The following is a 14857-nucleotide window of genomic DNA, read 5'->3' on the forward strand; positions in this document are numbered from 1 at the left end:
ATAATGGTGTTCCAGCCTTGATACTCAGATTTTTGATTCACCAATTGAATCCCAATGTCGCCAATCTCTTGGTCAGCCGAAAATATTTGTGCTTTGAGAGATTCGTCTTCCTCAAGTAGTTGTAATCTATTGGCTTCTTAGGTAGCCAATTCTTTCTTCAAATGCGATATTTGTTCTTCCACATTGTCAAAAGTTTGACCCACTTCAATCAGTTTGTTGACATTACGATCTCTCACTCTCTTGAGATTATCCCAAGTTTCTTTAGAGGCCTTGAAAGTCTCTATTCTGACCGAGAATTCGGTATATTTGTTCACCACATCTTGGGCCTGTGAAAGGATAGAAGATAGAGAATGAGAAGCCATATCTAGTGGGGATTTGGTAAACCCTTGGGAACTCTGAAGCAAGTGAAAAGCCGTTAGAAGTTCTTGATATTGCTGCTCTGTTAATGTGAGTAAATCCTGAGAGATTAAAGACTTGATGGTGGTCATAGCGTGATTGACGGACTCTATGCTGGGATGGGGGGAACCTCTGGAATGGGTTCACTTTTGGCGTCTTGCAAAAAACTGAAATTTAAGTCCATCGTGACTGAATGAAAAGTGCACATTTGAATCCGCCGAGAAGAATAATCCTGCAAAAGGTACCAGAAGGTATTGAAATAATAAAAATAGGTACAAGAATATAGTTGTAAACAAAGTGTTACCTCGACAGCAGTTGATGCGATGGCTATGTTGGAAACTTGTGCAACATGGGGAGCATGAATGGGGATACTTAGTTTGGGAAGAGGAACTTTTGAAGATATGCCAGTGATGATTTGCGCCGCAATGATGTTCTCAGTAACATTAGCAGCCGTTGGATGCTTGAAGGGAGACACTGCATCTTTCAATGGCATGGAACTCATTGGTTGAGTTACTTCAATAGTTGATCCAGGGGCATCAACGTTGAAGGGAATTGAGGAAACAGATATGGTGTCATCTTCTTCTGAATCAACAGGAACCTCGGAACTACGTGAAGGTTGCTTGGCCAATCTTCGTGATACACGGGTACATTTTTTGACTTTGGCAGGGGAATGTTCTTTTGGCACTCCACTACCCATGGTTTTCAACTTTTTGTCAGAGGTTTGAACTGCTAAAGGAAGGAAAGTAATAATAAGTAAGACAGTTAATTTTAAAAGTCCAGTTTAGAAATTGTACAATTACCAGGAGGAACTGTCAAAGCAGCAGTAAGAGCTTGGTATTTGGGAATCCACCATGACATAAAAGGAACAATACTTTCCCGAGTCACTTCCTGAATTGGAGCTTGAAAGAAGGATCCCCATACTAGGTTTAATTTAGCCGTTGGTAAAGAAAAACGACGATCAACTAGCTCATCCCAAATGTTTTCAGGAAACTATTGAGGGAAGAAAATATGGTTTTCGGATACAGTAGGAGGAAAGCCAAATTGTCGGGCCATGATCAAAGAATTGTATATTTCAAAAGGGAGAATGACATTATCATTGGAAAAAGTACCACTGCTAATCAAAAATTTTAAATGAAGACAAGCAAGTCCTATGTCATCAACAACTTGTGGAAAAGACCTGCTTTGGTGAGACATGAAACGTAAGATCCAAGGATAATTTGTTGTGTTGAGAAACACTGGAAAATAGTAAACACGCCCCTCTCCAAGAGTATTGAAAAAAGTCATTAAGAAATCCTTAGAAACTGTGGTGATGCAGTAGGACAAAGCATTACTGTCAGAAGGATTAATGCTAGTAAACGGAAGGTTCCTAATGTCTGGAAAATAGGAAAAGAGCCACAACTGCAAGAACCAGCAAACACCTTGAAGTTTGCGGAGGGGAGTATCGAGTACACTTTTACTCAACCCTCTGTAGATAGCTCCTAAAAACATGACCCCTAAATTGACAAGGTTCCCAATACTCAAAAGACGCGCAAGGGATAAGTACTCTGCGGATGGTCGACCAGAAGCAGGACAAAACAAAAATTTGCATACTAGTACCCACATAAACAAGATATGTTCATCAGCACTTGGGGTCTCAGAAGCGGTATGTCAAGTTCCTATGATAGAAGCATAGGAGGTGTAGTTCAGATATTCATCTGGGAGATTTGGAACATCCGTCATCGAGATGACCCCTATCAATTCTAGACCAAAGATGGGAATCCTCAGTAAACGGAGGATATCATAAAGAGTAATGGTCATTGGTCCACAAGCGAATATGAAGGAATTTCAAGAGGGAGACCAAAAACGGAGTGCAGATTCTAGTAAGTTGGTTTGCAACGGGAACGGACCTTTCGTAAGGTGAATGAAGTAATACAACCCTTGGGATTTCCAAATATCACCAAAATGGGGTTCCAGCTTATATCCAATTCACCCATTCAGGAGAAAAACAGGGCCAAGATTTGAATTTAGCCGCTTTAGCAGGAGGTTGTACGGAACTGGTCAAAAGTAGTGAGGATGCCGATAAAGAATCAAGAGGAAACAGGTTGGAAAAGACTGCTGAGGGCAAGGGAACTTCTACATACGGAGCGTGGGTTATGGTTGCCAAAACTTCAACGCAGTTAGGTTTAATAAGGGGATTTGTAGGCCTGTGAGGAACATAAGTCAAATAAAGACAACAGGAATGCCAAGCAATCAAAGCGATGATAATATTAGCCGTGAGCTCAAGGAGATTGAACTTACCTGATGACCTCCATTTCCTCAGGAGCGATTGATGAAATGGCAGGAGTAGACGCCATGGAAAAGGAGTAAATACTGCACAAATAAAAGGTGAATTAAGCCATTGAGGGATATTTTCTGTTGTGTATGCAGGTTTCAGCAAATGAACCACCAAAGGGATATAAACTTACGGGTTGGAGAATCAGCGGGATGTCAGACCAAAATCTAGGCTATCGAGGTTTTACACAATGCGAAGGGATGAAACTCTAAACCAGCTCAAAGTAATTACTCGGTGAAGATGAAAAGCCCTAGGGAGAGAAAAAAAGAGAGGCGCGAATATCGGAGGAACAATAATGATAATGCTGAGGTGACGTGATCAAGTGATTCAAAATTTGAAGAACATGATCATTGAGATTTTTTTTGAAAATCAAGTCATAAAGCATATCCATTGGCTCGATAGGTTGCGAGAAATTCATCATCCAGTTCTGATGGCCCAATGGGCCATCAACCTGCAGGGGGCAATTGTTAGCCTATAAAATAAATATTATTGAATTAGAGTTCCTTGACCTAGTTTCTAAAAACCATGCATCCCAAGTGGTTCGGTCCACCAGAAATGAAACCCACAAGACAAAAATCCGTCAGCAGGAAATGAAGGGGAAGTCATATTTAAAAGGAATGACCAAGTCAAAAACCAGTTGAAAAGATCGTAGTCCATTTTGAGAGATAGTGGGGTGAAAGTTATGGACTTGGGAACAAATGAGCCGTCTGAAGAGAAGAGCAGGCATACATCATCTCAACAACAAACATAGCTATCAAAAAGCTCTGTTTTTTTTAGCAATATTTCTGCAGAATTTTCGTACCTTCATCTTATCATTTTCTAGACATTATAGCGTACATGTTTAGCTTGTTTGTGCTAGGTTCCTGAAACTATTACATCACTTTCTTTTGTGATTAGTATGACAAACACTTGTCATTTTGAATTTTCAGTAGCAAAGAATCAATTTTCGATTGCTATTAATAATTCGTTTTCTACTTTATTTTAGTTCTTTAGCGTTTTACCCGTGAACTTGAGATCAACGACGGAACCGGGGCTCATTTTCGCTTGGTGTTAGAAGTTAGATTTTTATTTTCATTTGTTATTTTTCAATTGGCACTCACGTGCCTGGCACGCCTGCAATCAACCCGCTCGAACCAATTTTTGTGTGCAAACACATGTACATAGTGGTTTTCATCAACAAATATACACAAATTTTTTTTTATTTAAAAATGGATACCCAAAGAAACACGTTAGTAACCATAAAAAAACTCTATATCCTTATATGGAGAGTTTTTTGTGTTTTTGTTTTTTTTTTGAGACAGGATCTCCAGATATGGAGTTGATGCTCATACTTTATGACAATGTACAAGGCAATCTTCGAAAAAATTCCTCAGAATTCCACTAAAATGGCACTTCACACGCTCACCTATGAATTTTCTCTGCACACTGGTATATAAGAAAAAATAACTCAGAAAAATAGGATCTACCAGAAAGCTCTAACATTCTTAATAAATTCAGGCTCGTTCAACAGAGATGGTGCACCTGCAATGAAGTTTGCATTAATGGTGCTGAAATGTTGAAATGTAAGCGCAGCCAAGAAGATAATAATATAAAGGGATATGTACCATGCATGAAGAGGAGATTGGAATAACGAACCCTTAGATGCAAGTCCAATAAAAAGACTCTTGTGAAATATGAGGCTATAGTTTATGTTTTGTTGATATTCCTGACGACGAGGCTTTGCGAGGTGTAGGATTTTTGCTGTTGTTTGGCAATCTTCATCACAAAACGTAAATACTACTCATCAATCTTGACATAATCTCTTCTATGTGGAGTGTAAGAGATTGGAGCTTTGCCTACCTGAGCTTCCAATTCAGCTATTCTTTGCAAAGATATTTGTTCTATGCATGCACGACGTTTGTACTCTTCTTCAAGCAACCCTGTTATTTGGTACCTCAACTCGGCCATTTCCTGGGCTAAATCTTCTGCTTCTTCTTTCGCGTTCAACTTTTCTTTTCTCAACTCTTCCTAGCAAATGTTCACAAACTTTCAGACAATGATAACCACATTAACAAAATTGGAAATATCCAAAAATATAAATGTTCACCCAATTTAAAAGATGCCACATTTAGTCATTTACTAACTATGAACAAGTCAGTATTTGTATGGTTGCTGCATGTTAGTGCAAGCGTGTAAATAATCATACCAGCATACCTTAAGCTCTCTCACAAGAAGCTCATAGTCGTCTATCTGACGTGTCATTTCAGCCATCTTGTTTCTTATTTCTGCATCCGGTGCTTCTGGTGTACCAATCTCGGAAAGCAGGGGACCCAAAATATTGCCACAGGTGCTACAAGCAAAGGTTCAGAAGCATCAAAATAAGTTGAACATGTTAACGACACAATTTTTAGCAGAGTAGCATGTGATAAGTCTACATTTTTCAACTTTAATGGATTCCTGCTGCAATGGCGAGGCGTCAAATAGCATTCAAAAACCTTACGCAAAGGAATTGATGTCATTGCACTGAATAACACCATATTTTAATCTCCTAAATAAGGTGCTTGTGAACCATATGAATGAAAGTTGAAAACACGAAAACAAGCAAAGCACGGAAGATGTCATGAAGAATATTCAAACAGTAGCAGTTGGCCTTTAGCTCTCAAGGAGTCAAGGACATAACAGGTGCATTAATTACCACTGAAAAACAGTGTGGGCCCTAGTTACTTCTGAACTCGGTAGGATTTACATCCAAGTAATCACTCCACCAATGTAGAGCAAAAATAACCAATTAAATTTTAGCGGCTGACCAAGTGGTATGATACACGCTCAGATACACATAAATGCATAGAAGTCTTTTGAATACCTTGCATCATTTTCTGTTTTAGTTGATTGATAACCATTTTCCCGCAGCGACCCATTAAATTGCTCCTCCATCTTCTCAGCAAATTCTTTGGCATTCAATTCAGAAGCTTTGAATTTTTCTTTCAAGTCTTTATTTTCTTTGTCTAAGATCTCAATTACCTTCTCAGCATCCTGAATTTGCAGCTCAAGATCCTGAATTAACTCGTTCATAGAAGAATTTTGTTGAGTTTTTTCTTCTAGCATTTTTTTTGCTTCAAAAAAATTCTGCTCCAAGGCTATTAGCTCTAGCTTAGTACTCTCTATTTCACACTGATACTCCAATCCCATAGATGATATTGACTCCTCCAGCTTCTCGATACATGATGCAGAGTTCCTTATGATAACTTCTTTATCCTCAATTTCTTCCATTAACAGCACTCGCTCAGATTCAGATAACTTCATCTGATCCCTTAACTGTCCGACCTCCTCCTCCAGATTTTCCATGTTTGCAAGTGATAACCGAAGGCTGCTTATTTCTTCATCAGGGCAGTTTAAGTCAGAGTTTCTTGTATTTAGTTGATCCTGCAGGTAATCTATTATTTAACTGATCAGTCCAAAATCAAATATTAACAAGATGATAGAAGTATCATGTTACGACTATCTAAATTGAAAAAGACAACTTGGTGGGGCTCTCTTCTTTGTCTTCTAATTATTTTGAGAAAAACAGTTTCAAGGAAAAGACTCTCCACATCTTAACATAAAAGTTGCAATTTAATTATAGAAGGAGAAAGTGGCCACTTAAGTAGGTGTTTTTATATCATGAATATAAAATAAGAAAATAATAGAACTCAAGCCACAAGCCATTGTTCGTAGCAAATCACTCTAGTTGACATTGTTGGCAATCTCTCCGAGAAGAATAGTTTGAAGCAAAACCACATGAAAAGAGAGTTTCACGTCATCTCTAGATAATGTGAAGATAACCTCTAAGAATGGAAGTAAATCACAGAGGATGCCCCACCTATTTCTTGGCAACAATTACTCAGTTCTCTTTCCAATTCCCGTATGTAGTTTTTGTCTTCCTCACGGGCTTCAGATAAATTCTTGACATGACATTCCAGTTTCTGCATCAAAGAGAAGTGATACTAGAATTATAAGGCAATTCTGTCTCATATCCTAATATTGCTTGAAATTCATCAAATTTGTAATTCAATGGGCAACGAGTTATTCACTTTGCAGTTCCATAAAACAGATTTGTTTTTATTTATGCTTTAATTCATGTCCAAAGCACAGAAATGGATATACAATGCCGATGACAGATTGGATAAAGGAGGGAAATAACCAAAAGTGGGATAGAAAGTAAAGATGGTAAGGGTTTCAATCAGAATATAAATAAAGCCACTACTTGCCTAAATGAGAAAGTGGAGGAAAACATAAGGTGTCTATCTCAAAGGCAGCTCTCGCCCGCATGGGTCACTCGTAAAAAAGGACAGATAAACCTAAAGAAGATGGCGCTTTTGCGATATGCAGAACGAAATATGTTTAATCACTAAGATGGAGGCAGGAATAACGTGAGACAATTGCCTATTTCATCTCTTCTCCAAATATCTCGAAGCCAAGATTAGCTACTGTAATTTTTTGAAAAACACAGTGAAAGCAAATAACAGATACCACCATTTTATAGAAATATTAAAAAAAGAATAAAGACTTAAGTACCATAGCCTAAGCTTTGTGCAATACACAGTTTATCACATGAGCATGTAACTAAAAGAAAAAAGTAATACTCTGATTAGTTCAAAACTCTGGGACTTTGAATCTCTCAACATCTCCTTTTCCTTTGTCAGCTGCATCAAAGGACAAACTTTAAAGTTATCGAACAACAAAACAGCTGAACAGCATAACGGCCAGGCAACAGGCATTGATAGAAACATTGCCGAAATCGGTAATAAAATAGGAAATATATTCCCAAATTCAGGAGATAAGCAAAGGCGAACTTAGTCATGCATCTGAAGCATGTAATTAATATTATCAGATTAGACCCGTGATTGCATGGTATTAAATTGATCTAATTAAACCTGTAAAAGCATGTTATTAAAATGACCAATTTAGACCTGTAAAATGCTCTGTGGTTTTCCCGACTGACACGTTTCTCTTGCGACATTTAATTCAAAAGTACACTGTTCCCAAAATCTTGTAAGTAGTCGAAGTCAATCGTGTCCTCATGTATAACTACCAGAGTATTTAATGTTGCATAAATTTCATTTTTTCTCATGCCTCCTTGGCAATGTTTACTCATCTCTCAGGTTTGAGTTCCTTCACTCATCCCTGACAAACCAAAAGAGTCAGGTCACTGACATCATTGGTGGTCAGTCTTAACTCGTTTGCAAATGATGAAACAAGATTTTCACTAAATTCCATCACTTTACTTATTTATCCATTGGAAAAAATCAGATGACAACGATATTATTAGAACTTAAAAGAAAAACAAACAATAAATGAAACAAATAGCAATAAAAATGTCCAAAGTACAATACCATTTCAAAAAATATAATCTAATTTCTTAAATTTCTCCAATCTAAGTACTACAAAACAAGTACTTTTTCAAAAAAGGAGAAAATTTGCTAACCTCCTTGCATCTTGCCCTGATCTCCGACAAATCATCATCATTTAAAGAAATATTGCTACCGCGTCCAGCAGACATCTAGAAGCAACAGAGATATAAAATATTCACCACCCTCTGAAAAAATGTAACCATAAACCATCAGACAGACTTGTCCTTTTTGTTCATTTTTCCTTATAGAAAACCCCATCATTCATCAAAATGCCAGTGTGCCACAAGGAGCAAAAATTCCCATTAAGGCAAATCCTTGACAATATTTACATGGCATATTAAAACAAAAATAACAATGTCCCCATTTTGTGTCACCAAGGTAGTGTCTCTGTTCTAAAAAGTTGCTTCAATTCAAGTATAATATTTAAGATCAAACATGCACAGACATTAAAAGACGTGTCTTTCAGCTCCAACAAAATAAACTCAAATCGATTACCAAAACCAAAAGGACAAAAGGATTACAGGAGAACCCAGAAAATGATCGCGAGTAACAAATAACCCATGAGAGAAAATCAAGAAAATGCCTCAAAAAATTATTTCTTTTGCCCTTACGACATCTATGGACGATGAAAGCAGCTGAATCAACAGAAAACTCGGGGGAGAAGAGGGATTTACCGATTTTGAATTTCCGTATAATTACGCAAACAGGCTGCGGATACCTCCGCAAGAAATCGTGAATTTGTGCTCTCTGTTTTTTGTGGAGAAATTAAATTAAAGAATAATGGCCAATTATGAATGAGAATATTGGTCAAACAACAGCTTGAAATGCTGGAGACTTCTTGTTTTGAATAAAGCTTTCACAATTACAATTTGCACCCATGGTTTTCAGAAATTAAAGTAACGTTCATAAATTTCTATGTCAAATTCATCACATCGTTAAGGAAATAATGAATTTTTGGCCTTGAATTTTTGTCTCGTCGTGATTTTGATCTTTTATATATTATCAGTTTTAATTTTAGTCTCCTATCCTTTTTTTTATTATTATATAATTTCAATATTTGACATAACGTTGATACATGTACGTAGTGTCGCATCAATACTACAAATTAAAAAAAAACTAAAATGACAAAAAAAATCAAAAGATACGTACAAAACTAAGACTGAAATTCGATAACATAATAGACCAAAATCACATTAATAAACCAATGGATCATGCATACAATTTTTCCTACTTCTAATTATAATTTTAAAATATGGATTGTTTTTATTCACATCATTCATATATTTTATCCATTTGACTAGTTGACATTTATCTCCAAAGTGAAAATTTATTACACGTCTAGAGAGATGAGTGTCAAATAAAAAATTTTAGAAAGTGGATGCATATTACTCATTTTTAAAATTATTTCATGGGAAAAACTGTAATTTTGTTCTTGTATATTTTTCACTTTACAATTTCAGTCTTCTATATTTTTATATTTCAATTTTAGTCCTGTCCGTTCCGATTTTTGGCAATTTTAGTCATTTTTCTTAGAAAATACTTATGTGGCACTATACATGCCAGCTCCACATCATCACTGCATTTGTGCTACATCTGCATCAGCGTCACATCGGAAAAAAAGACTAAAATTGCCAAAAAATAAAGATAGCGGACTAAAACTGAAATATGAAATTAAACATAGAGGATTGAAATCGCAAAGTAACAAATATACATGACCAAAAAAATAATTTTCCCTTATTTCATGAATAAAAATAAAAAAAAAACATGCATGTTATACTGTAAAAAAATTATGAATGAAATTATATATACAAAAAACCATATCATGAAACCATAACATGAATCAATTTTATAAGACATGGATCTAATCTAACTTACAAAAAAATTTACTTTTTCATGTATGTATAGACTGAGTCGACCCATTTTACATACGTATGAATGTATATATCTACTCAATTATATATAGCTATCACTTAAAAATAATTTAGGGCATATATTATTCTATACTACTTAATCAGGATGCAAGTTTAGAATATTTAACTTTTTTTCTATTTGTTGCATGTTTATTTAAATTTTAATCAATTTGATTCTTAATTAAGTTCTGGAACAAATGATTAAAACCTAGTATTTTCAACCACAAGTTTTAGAACAAGTGCATGCTTTTCAAAGTTAAATAAAAGAATTGCATATCGGGTTTTTAATTAAAACTAGTATTTATGAACACGTGATACATATATTATATGTAGTATACAAATATCAAAATATAAATAAATGTAATTTAGATGAGTTATTTTGAATTGATAATATACATAGAGAATGTTATATATCTTAGAAATAAAGTGAGGTAAAAATAATTTTAAAAATGATGAATAAAATTTATTATATAAGACGATGAGAAATGCAAGACGGGTGGAAAAAAATTTGAAAAATTGCAAGTGGTTTGCAAATTTGACGTGGCCGGATTCGTGGATTAAGAAGTGAGTTAAAGAGATTTTCAAATTTGATATAGGTTCGTGAATTTTCAAAGTTACGAAAATATATATTCAAATATTGCTTGTGAAATGTCATGACAATTAGTCTCACCACTTAATTTATCATGATAGTTTTTCTAAAGGGTTGATGTATTATATATGGTATGAAGGTAAGATGCATGAAAAAAAAAAAAAAGGTAAGATGCCTGTGCCATGTTTCTTTACTGGGTTCTGAGTATTCTTTTTTTCCTATTAAGTCTGATTTGTTTTTGCTCAATCAGTACACTTATTAACTAAGAAATCGCCTCACAATTTTTCGACATATATATTCAATATTTCTCGGATTATGGTTCGCTGTAATAATTTAGATTTGAGATTTATATGCTAATATTTGATAGAAAATTAGAAATATTTATGACAAGACCAATTTATAAGATTATTAAATCCACATTTCCTTCTCAAAATACATGAATTTTGAGATTTTTAACCATAAAATCAGAACATTTATTTATAAATCTTATGATACTAATTGCTCGCAAGAAATACCTTTCCATATTAATAAATATATTATTTTGGCAATTTTAAATTAACGTTCTGAAATTAATTCGTTTATAAACGCTAAAATTTTAAAGCATATGTTTGATATTACTCCATCTACTTGCATTAAACGAATATTTATCTCTAGTAATCTATAATCGATTCGATTCCAAAAATATTAATTCCCGCTAAAATTGTTAGTAAGAATTAACTTATTTTTTCCCTTCGTTTTGCTTCAATAGGGTTTCGTTCAAATGTAGCGATTCACAAGCAATAAGCTGTACTTACAGATTTCATATTAATGATCCAATTAATCAAATTTCCTTAAACAGATTTCAGAATATTTATGGAGTGTAACTATAAATTCAACCTAATGTCTCCAATATTCTGCACAAATTGCAAGAGTATAGTAAAACCTATAATTTCTTTGATACTTAGAAGCCCTAATTTTCTGAAGTTTGAAAAATGGTTGATTCCCACATTTCAGGGCCTATCCCACAATTTACACACGACAAAGTGGATCCAATATCAATCGAAATCGAAGCAATTTTGAGATTCCACAGAGAAACTGAACCCAAAAGTTTGCAAGAACTAGGGTTTGAATTACTCGTGGCGCCTTCTTTCAGCCATATTCTCCATGAATTCACCCGAACTCCGCGACGGGTTTATGCAGAAATGACCCCATCATCAACGTCTGAGGTAATGCAGCAAGAAGATTAAATTATATATATTACTGTTTTGAATATATATATATCTTACAAATTTTTTCAAATATAGTTCATGCATTTACTTGACTTTCTTCGAATCGAATTATTATATCAGAATGCTAGGAGAGATAGAAGAACAGAAGACGACGATTCTTGGATGCCGGAAGGGTGGCGGAAAGTAGAAAAGCAGAGGCCGATGGATAAAGGCAGATTCGCGGGCTATGTCGACAAGGTATATATATATAGATACACAACATTGCTAAATATTAATGTGTTTTGCATGAAAAGAATGTCTTATATTATAGTTTTGTTATTGATTCTTGATTTTAATTTTAATGCAGAAGTATTATGCACCGGGTGTTCGGAGAGCATTCAGATCGAAGACCGAAGCTTTGAGATATCTGAGCGAACTTAGGAATGGTGCAAGCATAGGGTATGTTTCTTCACTTTATAACATGAATGAAATAATAGTAATATTTTTTGGGAATTTAAATCTCTTTGTTTTGTTTGTGTGTAGATTTATCATACTCGATCTATAGTGTATAGATTATTGTGCAATATTTGTGCATCTAATGTGCAACTATTGATGTTTAATTTTCAGGTGAAAATGATGGAGTGGAGTCTCCGATCCTCATCGTCGCCTCCAGATTAAATATTGAATATAAATTAACTTCAAAATTTGGGTACTTTAATTCCAATCAATTTTGTTCTGTCAAACACATCTATATACAACGAGCATGCCCGGCCAATAAAATTAATATTATTGTTATTGTTATTATTATTATTATTTTTTGAATTCATTTATATATATCTAGCTAATTTTGAAAATGTGTGCAATGGAAATTAAATTAAACATAATCCGTCTTACACATACGTACCATATATCTCGATTCTGGCTAGCTACATTCTATATAACTAGTACTCGGGAGCACGCATGACGCATTATGTGCTTATGTAATACATTTTTTTAAATAAAAGAAAAAGAGAATAATTTCGAAAAGTGTTTTTTTGTAAATAAATAAATTAATTTTATAAACGTGACATTTTTGTAAATAAGTAGTTATCAATAGACGAAATAAAATGACATTTTGGTAATTAAACATATACTAAGATACAAAAAAAAAAAAAAGAAGTTGACCATACGTACCAATCTTTCAACTTTAATAAAATAGAATAGATAGAATAGATATAACATATATATATGGGGGGTTGTAGAATAATCACAAGTGGTGTAATTCATGTAGTCACAAAATATATAATCATATCATCTTAAATCTAAAAAAAATAAATTATAACACAAAAATTTTAAATGTCACAAAAATCAACAGATATTAAAAAATTATATAAAATTAAAGCGTCTCTAAATTAATTCTTGAGTTTAATGCCATCTCTAAATTTGTTACATGACTATGACTACTTGACATCAAAATCATTATACATAAATAGTATAGTGTGTGTTCGTGTGAATAAAATGACTAATATTTATAGATTCAAATATTATCATGGATGGGAAATACGTGGCTAGTTCAAGCGGTCAGCTTTTTGCTTGCCTTGTTCTAATGATTTTGCTCATATAATACTAACGAAAATTACTCTAAAAAGAAATACTAACGAAAATTATATATAAAAAACGCATATATACAAAATTTTGAAATTTGAAAAATTTGACCCTAAAAATTTATCGTATCGATTATCACAAAATACTTTTTTTTCCCATAATCACAAGTGTACTAAATAATTTTTAGTGTATATAGTACGTATACCTGATCGGTAAACTTTTGCTTTCCACCACCATTGATCTTGTCACATGACGAGATTTCTCGTTCTTGGGGTTAACCTTGAAGGGATAATATATATCGAACTAATCGGTATTATATATATATATATATATATATATATATATATATATATATATAGAGTTTCAATCATATGTGCAACTACCATATTGGACAACTACGTGAGTAACAGCTGACGTGGCACCTTGTACATCAAATGAGTGATTGTCACGTCAGCTGTTGCTCACGTACTCAATGGTGGAGCCAGGATTCGAAATGCACCCGGACTAAAATTTTTAGCGAGAAACAAAAAATAATGCATAAAATTAAAATGATGAATAATATACTTGTTCATCGTAGTCTTAAAAAGCTTTTTATTAATAAAATCTTCATGATTTTTTATGAAATCTTATGTAAGATTTAAAAACTTTTGACTGATATCACAATCCAATTTTTTTTTAATATGACATCATATCAGTAACATACGATTAGCGCGATGCATAATCTAATATAAATAGAAACTTGAACGGAACCATTAAACTTTTTTATGAAATAAAAAATTGCAATTCTAAAAAAAATCATTTCATTGCAATGTAGTCACTTTAAAAATAAATCAATATCAGAAAGTACAAAAAAAATTAAAAAAAATGCAAGAAGAAATCTAGGTTATAAAAGTAAAAAAATTATTTAAAATACGAATATTAATAGAGATAAAATTTAAATTTGAATCAAATTTAATCAAAAATATAAGGACGAAAAACCCCAATTTTGATGATATATTGGTTACTTAATTTTTTTTATTGGGTTATGTGTGGGCTATTTAATTTTTTTAATTTGATTACCCGAGCTAATATAGCATTGGTTTAAAAATAACACAAAAAATTATTTCTAAAAATATATATAATACATTTTTTTTAAAAAAATTAAATGGGCCACCCGGGTAGCTCCCTCCGCCCTTGCACGTAGTTGTCCATGGTATTGCCATCTTTTATATATATATATATATATATATATATATATATATATATATATATAGTAGTGCATGCATACATTCAAATGTATTACTTTATATTTCTATTCTCAATCAGGCTAATTTTGATATTAGAAATACAAAAAATGGTGGAGAAGATGAAATGAAAATTATAAAGAACTCAAATTTTTTGGTTAATTGGCTTCATTTATTAATGAATGGAGTGGAGAAAGGGAGTGTCATGCCACGATAGATCGTGTTGTTTCTAGTTGGGATAGTGGAGTGTGCGTCTAGCTATATATAATGGTATTTGTTTATTCGTAC

The 14857-nt window shown here is 33.6% G+C and overlaps 1 protein-coding gene across 6 annotated transcripts; it reads right to left on the reverse strand.

Annotated features, from left to right (window-relative positions):
• Positions 1-3752: 3752 nt before the first annotated feature.
• LOC140865649 (uncharacterized) lies at positions 3753-8889 on the reverse strand. 6 transcript variants are annotated; one of them, XR_012144672.1, is made up of 9 exons: positions 8751-8875; positions 8151-8261; positions 7309-7368; positions 6546-6648; positions 5550-6120; positions 4901-5036; positions 4547-4714; positions 4343-4462; positions 3753-4228 (listed from the first exon to the last, which is right to left on the reverse strand). XR_012144672.1 is itself a non-coding variant. In XM_073270365.1 (8 exons), the coding sequence occupies exons 2-8, from the start codon at positions 8223-8225 to the stop codon at positions 4394-4396; spliced, it is 1182 nt and encodes a 393-aa protein (XP_073126466.1). In that variant the 5' UTR covers positions 8226-8261; positions 8751-8875; the 3' UTR covers positions 4236-4393. The 6 variants fall into 6 exon arrangements, 2 of the variants coding, with proteins under 2 accessions (XP_073126466.1, XP_073126467.1); XR_012144673.1 differs by having other exon boundaries at positions 3754-4132; XR_012144671.1 differs by having other exon boundaries at positions 3756-4228; positions 4312-4462; positions 8151-8225; positions 8751-8889.
• Between the last annotated feature and the right edge of the window lie 5968 nt (positions 8890-14857).

The sequence above is a fragment of the Henckelia pumila genome, chromosome 4, assembly GCF_033568475.1.
Source record: "Henckelia pumila isolate YLH828 chromosome 4, ASM3356847v2, whole genome shotgun sequence".
Taxonomy (NCBI): Eukaryota; Viridiplantae; Streptophyta; class Magnoliopsida; order Lamiales; family Gesneriaceae; genus Henckelia; species Henckelia pumila.